Source organism: Vicia villosa, linkage group LG2 (genome assembly GCF_029867415.1).
Source record: "Vicia villosa cultivar HV-30 ecotype Madison, WI linkage group LG2, Vvil1.0, whole genome shotgun sequence".
Classification (NCBI taxonomy): Eukaryota; Viridiplantae; Streptophyta; class Magnoliopsida; order Fabales; family Fabaceae; genus Vicia; species Vicia villosa.
Genome location: NC_081181.1, coordinates 159,118,452 through 159,127,236, shown reverse-complemented (window position 1 = coordinate 159,127,236; position 8,785 = coordinate 159,118,452). Strand labels below are relative to the sequence as shown.

Genomic DNA, 8,785 nt, shown 5'->3' with positions numbered 1-8,785 from the left:
TGAGGGATAGAATTTGAAGTCTCTCCTAAGGGACTCAACTTGAAGTATTTCCCGAGGGACTCGACCTAAAGTCTCGCTTGAAAGACTCAAACTAAATCACCTTGCATTTTAAAAGACCTCATGTTTAAGGGATTGTGTATTGGAATAATCTCACTATGCATAAAATAAGGTAATCCAAAGGAAAGTAAGACAAGTCAGACACACTAGTACGAACGAATACAGAGTTTGCACTAGATGTCTCCTAAGGTTGGGTTTCTAGTCGCCCACTAGTCACAACACTTGTCATGTTAGGCATGGATTATCGTATCTCACCCACTTATAAAGCATGGGGAGTGGCATGTCCTTATGCGCTAGAATAATAGGGGAATAACATTTTCATGTCCCATGCTCCGAACAAAGGAGCATGATAACCATGGAACCTTATTTTGCAGTTAATATGGCATCTACTTTTGAAGATGACAACCACCATGATGCTACATTGATAACAACTATGATAAGTCAAGCATGAATAATTAAGTGGTTAAAGATGCAAACTTAAGTATTATGGTTTAATGAACTTGTCTATCCAATGAGGAAAAATACAATGGAAATAATATGGAGCCTCATATCAAGTGATCTTAAGTAGTGTCAACATAAAGAGCATCATATGGCGAAAGCTTGTAGAAAATGAATAATCTCCTAATTTAGTAAGTGAGTGAACATATGTATAAAGAAAATGGACTTTTTTGTGAAAGTACAGGGCTAAAATGCGCACACACACTAAATTATTTTCCAAAATGATGTACCAAACAAAAATACTTTTAAAAACATTTGAAATTTGAATTAGATGAATTAGGAGCAATCAAATAAGTCATAGGCAAAATTTTGACTTTTCTAATCAATTAGAGCATATGCAAAATCAACTATAAGTGCACAAACTTAAGGCCCAAGCTAGTTTGAATGCGTCTAAATTCTGTACAACGGTTAGATATCATAAACTTCAATTTTGAGAACTTAAAAATGTATGTTTGCATCATCTAATCTATTATCAACTTGCTCTAATCGACTTGCTAACGGTAAAACGCGTTAAGTGCAAATTCTCTTTTGAGCCAACCTCATGGCTAAAAATAGGGCTCTCATTTCTCATTTCAAACCATCCAAAATTGTGTTTTGAAACTTTCATCTCTCACTCTCTAAAACTTTATTTAACTTTCTCTCACTAAATATTTTAGCCAAAAGTCTTTGTAAAAAAAGTTCATTTGTGAGTGAGGGTATATCTGCATTTCTATAAAGGGTAGAATTGTAAAATTCACCAAAGAAATCTTTTGTATACACCTTGGTTGAATATTGTCCATTTAGAAATTTATCTGAGTTATAAGCTCATCCTATAGAATGCTTATATTTAGGGATTTTGTGATCAGCCTTAGGTTTGGTTGAAAGATTAGCCAGTGTTAAAATCTTCATAGGTTCTTAGTCAGCCCAGTAAAAACTAAGATAGGTTGAAGCTCATCCCGATATTAAAAGTTTCATAGGTTCAAAATTAGTCTGATTAAAATCTCACAGGTTTTTGGTTAGCCTAGTTAAAACCAAGGTATTGAGCTCAGATTTTCTGGAATTTCAAGACTAACCGCACAAAAGTCCGTGTTCGTGGAAAGAAGACTAATCGCTTCAATCCACCATTAGAAATGAAGACTTTCTGCCTCACTCTCAACAATATATTGAAGAAAAGACGCAAACGCCCACATCCATCGTCTTGTAGTAATTGATTGAAGATCAACCATCATTTCCTTGTATAAGGGGGTTCGTCAGTCTTTCATTCTAATAGCTCTCAACTATCATTGGAAACTCTCAAGTCAATTCTTGGGAAGAGAAGTAGGTCATTTTTATTTGACCGAACCTCTATAATTCTTGGTGGTGTTCCTCTTTTCCCTTAACTTTTATTTTCCGCATTTATTCTTTTTCGCTGCTTAGTTTGTGAAAATGTTTTTAAACTTTGATTTTGCTTGCCAAAAGTTTTCAAAACCCAATTTTTTTAAACTACAAAATTCATCCCCCTCCCTCACCTCTTGTGTGTGAAGTTTCAAGTACAACAATTACCACTCTCTAAATCCAAAGATCCAAGCCTAAAAGATCTCTCTCTTAAAACCTCAATTATAGGGTAGAAGAAAGAACAATTATTCACCAAAAACTATAGATATTCTCACTACATTTCGTAAGTAAGCTCTAAACACCATCAATAATAACCATAAACATCATGTAACCCTTCAAATACATGCTCTGATACCAATAATAATAATAATAATAATAATAATAATAATAATAATAATAATAATAATAATAATAATAATAATAATAATAATAATAATAATAATAATAATAATAATAATAATAATAATAATAATAATAATAATAATAATAATAATAATAATAATAATAATAATAATAATAATAATAATAATAATAATAATAATAATAATAATAATAATAATAATAATAATAATAATAATAATAATAATAATAATAATAATAATAATAATAATAATAATAATAATAATAATAATAATAATAATAATAATAATAATAATAATAATAATAATAATAATAATAATAATAATAATAATAATAATAATAATAATAATAATAATAATAATAATAATAATAATAATAATAATAATAATAATAATAATAATAATAATAATAATAATAATAATAATAATAATAATAATAATAATAATAATAATAATAATAATAATAATAATAATAATAATAATAATAATAATAATAATAATAATAATAATAATAATAATAATAATAATAATAATAATAATAATAATAATAATAATAATAATAATAATAATAATAATAATAATAATAATAATAATAATAATAATAATAATAATAATAATAATAATAATAATAATAATAATAATAATAATAATAATAATAATAATAATAATAATAATAATAATAATAATAATAATAATAATAATAATAATAATAATAATAATAATAATAATAATAATAATAATAATAATAATAATAATAATAATAATAATAATAATAATAATAATAATAATAATAATAATAATAATAATAATAATAATAATAATAATAATAATAATAATAATAATAATAATAATAATAATAATAATAATAATAATAATAATAATAATAATAATAATAATAATAATAATAATAATAATAATATTAATAATAATAATAATAATAATAATAATAATAATAATAATAATAATAATATTTGCCCACTATGTTTTAAATTTTATGAAGTTCCACATTCATGATATGGAATCACAAAGAAAGTTCACGTAGTTGGTAAATATATTTTGCCCACTAGAATAAAATAATATTAGATTATCAAAACTACTTGAATTAATAATTAATTAGTAGAAGTTTTTGCAATTTACTAACAAATATATAAGACCATGTCAGAATGTGGGAGCATAAATATAAACAAATTAAATATGTGTGTGGGTCAATTTGATCTTGGAAAGAAGAAATAGTATAAGTATTTGTTGAAGAATGATTCATCTAATGTTCACCTAATAATAAAAAATTAAACACACCTTGGTTTAATTAAGATTTACTAGGTCTTTGTACACTTGTGCAAGTAATATTATAGAGTTGTTCAATTTCCCCTCCTTATAAATAGACGTTATGTTTGCATTGTAAAATATATCTCACACTTACATAAACATATATACAAAAGAGAATTGCTCAAAAAAATATGAAGACTACTTTCTTGTTTGTGATAGCCTTGGCCTTAGCATCTTGTGCATTTGCCTTTGATCCCAGCCCTCTACAAGACTTTTGTGTGGCTATCAATAACACCAATTGTAAGTATACTTTTTTAAATAACAAAAATACTCTTCTAATACTTGTTTATTTGTTTTTACTAATGAATCGTGTACCGAGAATTTCACCGATTTGATCATCGATCTAACAAGATTAAGAGTAGTATGTAATTGATCTTTAATTAATTTGTTTTGCAGTATTTGTGAATGGAAAAGTCTGCGAGGATCCAAAACTTGCTACACCAGAAGATTTCTTTTTCTCCGTCAAAGAGGGAAACACATCAAATCCACTCGGTTCAAAAGTAACACAAGTGACGGTGAATGAGATACTAGGATTAAACACTCTTGGTATCTCTCTTGCTCGTGTTGACTTTGCACCTAAGGGTCTAAACCCGCCACATATTCACCCCAGAGGTACTGAGATTCTTATAGTGTTGGAAGGTACTCTCTATGTTGGTTTTGTCACTTCTAATCCACAGAACCGTCTCATTACAAAAGTACTCAACAAAGGAGATGTGTTTGTATTTCCAATTGGTCTCATTCACTTCCAATTGAATGTCGGATATGGAAATGCGGTTGCCATTGCTGGACTTAGCAGCCAAAATCCAGGCGTTATCACCGTCGCAAATGCTGTATTTGGATCTAATCCAAAAATCTCTTCGGATGTTCTCACCAAAGCTTTTCAAGTAGACAATAAGATAGTGGACAATCTTCAAAAACAGTTTTGGACGGACAACAATTAAAACATGATACTGAAGTTGTGTGTTTAAGATTTTATCCAATCAATTATATTGATTATTGGAATAGTTATAATTAAATAAAAGTATACCATTGAATAAAATGCAAGGTTTGATATGAACCTTGCTCTTATAAGCATGTTTGTATTATTTGAATAAAATTTTAGCGTGAAGTCTTATATAATTTATTTTTTTATTTATTTTTTTAATAAGGAAAATTAACGCCTAAAACTAACTCCTAACTCTGAAAGATATCATATTTAGAGCTAATATTCATATTGTTGAAACCCTAGCCTCTTCTTCATTTTATTATCATTATTGATAATTTGAAGTACCAAATCACAACATTTATTTTTACTCAATTAGATATTTCTAGTCAGGCGTTGGAAGCCTGTCATCCCTAGCCATTACTTTTAAAGAATAAAAATAAAAGAATTTCAAAATCTTTACTTTTAAAGAACTCATTAATATTTCTGCCCATTTTATACATACGTATAAGGGTGTGCTAATCAATTTGGAGATATAGAAAATATTAGTATGTGTGATATAAAACCCAATATGATTACGTTGTTCAGGCCCATGGGCTTTATTTGTTGTGGGATGACAACCGTTTTTCAATTACATGTTTTATACAAGCGTTTGAACCTATGGCTATCACACCACTTAAATAAATAATTTTATCTATTACTATTACTTTATCTTAAAATATATATTAAATTAATTCATAGTTTTGTTGACCTTTTCAGTGATTTATGTTTATTATTTTATACTGTATTAATCTTTTACATATTTAAATTTATTATTGAAAGTTAAATTAAATGAAGTCACTATATATTTAAACTTTTTAAAATTGTATATTAAATAAGAAAAAAAATCATTTTAATTGTACATTATATTGTTAATATATTTAAGCATAAATTAAATTATTTGTTTTAAATATGTTAATAGATTAACCGTTGATCTAAAACTTTATATAAAAAAAAGTTAAATCAAATTTAAAAATAATGTATAATAGATTATAAAATAGTGAAATTTAGACTTTAAAAATTTAAATTAAATTAGACTTATGGTTTGCAAAATTTAATATGACTCAAGATGCTCTAAACTTAATCAACATGAACATGAAGCATCCATAAGGCATAAGTTAGGGGTGGATAACCAGGTGGTTGAGGTCGATATCGGGTCTAAAAATTATATCCGACGTAAATTGTGATTTTATTTTAATGATTCAATTTCGACTGAAAAAATTTCGGTTTTCGTCGGATTCGGTTAAATCGGTTAGACGGATAAGTTAGATGAATTTTATCGGTTTAATATTTATTGGAATAAACTTATTAAAATTAATATTTTTTTTATAAAATTTCACATATTCATTTTTTAATTGTAAAAAAATTAAACAAAATTCTAGAATAATTAAAAAATAATTATTTTTATTATTAAGTATTATTATGTGATAATATTTTTAATATTATTGACATTATTTTGGTTATTATCACACTTTAAACTACAAACTAAATAATATTAAAAAATTTATAGCAAGTATTTTTATATTATTGTGATAACATATTATTGTTAAACTATAAAAATGATAACAACATGACAATATTGTGAATTTTACTTTTATAATATGCTAGCCTTATAGTAATAAAAATAAATAAAATAAATATTAATTAAATTTTGTCAGATTCGGTTTTTGATAAATTCAAAATAATCATTCTAGTTCAACCAGAATAACCCTATAATACCTTAATTAAACAACTAAATCAACCTGACATCTGATCCGATTACACAAAATAATTAATGTGTTGGTCGGTTTAATTCGGGCGGATAAAATTTGTGTACCATATGTGATTTTGAAGTTTAAATATTTGCATTGAAGTAAGGGACAATGCACGTCATGATAACGATGATGTGTAGTGTAGAATTGAATAACCTGTTACTGATAGGGCTATACAGTACTAGTACATACTATGATTGCTCTTAGCTTTGCTTCTTCTGCTTTCTGCGGAACGCTCGTCGTCATCATCAATTCATCATACTAAAACAACTAATGCAATGCTTCTCATAATATGATAATACTATAGTATGTATATTTTGGAGCACCCCTTGTACTACTATAATTTAATAAAATATTATTTATAAAAAAATATTAATATATATTTAAGAATTAAATAAATTTGTGGTCCTTCGTATTTTCATTTTAGGCTTAAATACACTTTTGACCCCCCTATTTTCATTTTAATGAACTTTTGATCCCCATTTTCAAAATTCATTATTTTGATCCCCAAACATTCAGTTTTTTGGCAAATTTAGAGCCCCTCTCCAAAAATGCATATGTGGCTGTGGGAATTGCTGAGTTGGCTAAAATTACTTATGCCACGTAATTACATTTATTTAATTTATAATTTTAAATAACTGAAAAGCCATGAGCCGATCCATACGTGTTTTGTATCGACTCATACAGCTTCTGCTTCTCTGTTTTTCAATTCAAACTCAACATGTATCGGACCATAGCCTTTATGCATCGAACCAAAATAACATGAGCCAATACATACGATACATGGATCGAACCATAATTGTTATGCAATTTTGTTTTGCATCTTTACTCAGTATGAATCGGACCATAGCCTTTATGCATCGAACCATAAGTGTATGGTTCGGACCATACGACGTTTGCATCGACTCATATAAGTTGAGAAGCTACTGGTTTGTGATTTATCACAATATGTATCGACTCGTGGAGTCATGAGCCAACTCATAAAGGCTCATGAATTGACACATAGGCATTAAGTGTCGAATCATAACTGTAATTTTATGTCTAACTAATTCTGTTTCATATATAAGCAACTATTGACAGATTGGAAAGTGTCATGTTATCCCTATACTGCAGACCAAGACTTAATAATGCAGGCCTAAAATTATCCCTATACTGCAGGCCATATAACAGATGCCAAGACTTTATTAGACAATCAATAAAGTCATAACAGAATAACCAATGCCAATGCCATAACAGAATATCATAAGCACATTATAACAGAATAGCCAATGCCAATGCCAATGATTATAACAGAATAGTTTACTAATCAGCATAACAGAATAACCAATGCCAATGTCAATGATTATAACAGAATAGTTTACTAATCAGCATAACAGAATAACCAATGCCAATGCCAATGATCATAACATTAGACAAGTAACAGTTGCCAATTTTCTAGGTAGGACATGTGGATTCTTTGGTTCATCGTTAGACTTGTTTCTCATTTTCTTGGGACGACCTATGGCCCTTCTCATAGCTGGAGGATTCATAGTGGACTCTTCATCCAAAGGCCACAACTGTGGACCATTAGTAGGGTAAATTATATGGGAGTAGATGTTGTTGAAATTACTCTTCCAGTTAAATCCCATCTCCTACATTTGATATTTATATATCCCTCATCCTTAATCGAAGCTTCTAAATCCATGTACGACATGTAGTCCGTATCCCATTCCCAATCCAGTTCAGACACCAAACCATTAACATACCATTTACATGGACTCTCTACTAACTGTCCCCTATGATGAAGCCTTATCTTAACGTAGTTGCTTTTAGATGGTCTGAACAAATAACAAAGGATGAGCATTCAGAATACTTTACCACAGTAAACAATGTTATTTAAGCCTAACGATTTAAGAGAACAAACCTCATACAGAAACGAACATCCTCTTTGCAAGTTGATGATGGTGGAATGTTGCGCGTCGTCTTTGATGATGATGGTGGAATGCTGCTCATCTTCTCCGATGCTTGGGCGAATGGACGAGAACTGATTAGAGCGACAATGGAAGACTGCTCATCGACGAAGAGAGGTCACGAAAACGAAGATGAAATTTTTCTGGGTTACGTTACAATTTGGGGATGAAGTTCTGGGTTAGGTTAGGAATTGTTTTTGATTTATAAAAAGAGAATTAATGTTATTTAGGATATTCAGAAGTTGTTTTCTATTTAAAATTATAAATTAAATAAATGAAATGACATGGCATAAGTAATTTTAGACAGCTCAGCAAATTACATGTGCCACATATGTAATTTTGGAGGGGGACTTCAAAATTGCCAAAATAATGAATGTTTGGGGATCAATATAACGAATTTGGTAAAAGGGGGATCAAAAGTTCATAAAACTGAAAATAGGGGGGTCAAAAGTGCATTTAAGCCTTCATTTTAAGTCCCTCCATGCCTTTGAGCAACGGTTTTAGCTGGTTTTGACAACGGTTTTATTTTTG

General features: G+C 28.2%; 2 protein-coding genes across 2 annotated transcripts; one reads left to right on the top strand and one right to left on the bottom strand.

The window, feature by feature from the left end:
- Positions 1 to 3,688: 3,688 nt before the first annotated feature.
- LOC131647234 (putative germin-like protein 2-1) lies at positions 3,689 to 4,696 on the top strand. Its single transcript, XM_058917144.1, has 2 exons — positions 3,689 to 3,833; positions 3,990 to 4,696. Exons 1-2 carry the CDS (start codon positions 3,725 to 3,727, stop codon positions 4,532 to 4,534), a joined length of 654 nt encoding a protein of 217 aa, XP_058773127.1. The 5' UTR covers positions 3,689 to 3,724; the 3' UTR covers positions 4,535 to 4,696.
- Positions 4,697 to 7,884: 3,188 nt separating this feature from the next.
- LOC131650444 (uncharacterized) lies at positions 7,885 to 8,496 on the bottom strand. Its single transcript, XM_058920154.1, has 2 exons — positions 8,209 to 8,496; positions 7,885 to 8,122 (listed from the first exon to the last, which is right to left on the bottom strand). Exons 1-2 carry the CDS (start codon positions 8,295 to 8,297, stop codon positions 7,885 to 7,887), a joined length of 327 nt encoding a protein of 108 aa, XP_058776137.1. The 5' UTR covers positions 8,298 to 8,496.
- Positions 8,497 to 8,785: the final 289 nt, after the last annotated feature.

Coding starts and splice junctions, on each gene's coding strand:
- LOC131650444 (XM_058920154.1), bottom strand. CDS start 8,297: ATGAGCAGCATTCCACCATCATCATCAAAGACGACGCGCAACATTCCA. Junction 8,123..8,208: donor GATGTTCGTTTCTGTATGAG/GTTTGTTCTCTT, acceptor TTATTTGTTCAG/ACCATCTAAAAGCAACTACG.
- LOC131647234 (XM_058917144.1), top strand. CDS start 3,725: ATGAAGACTACTTTCTTGTTTGTGATAGCCTTGGCCTTAGCATCTTGT. Junction 3,834..3,989: donor GGCTATCAATAACACCAATT/GTAAGTATACTT, acceptor TTTGTTTTGCAG/TATTTGTGAATGGAAAAGTC.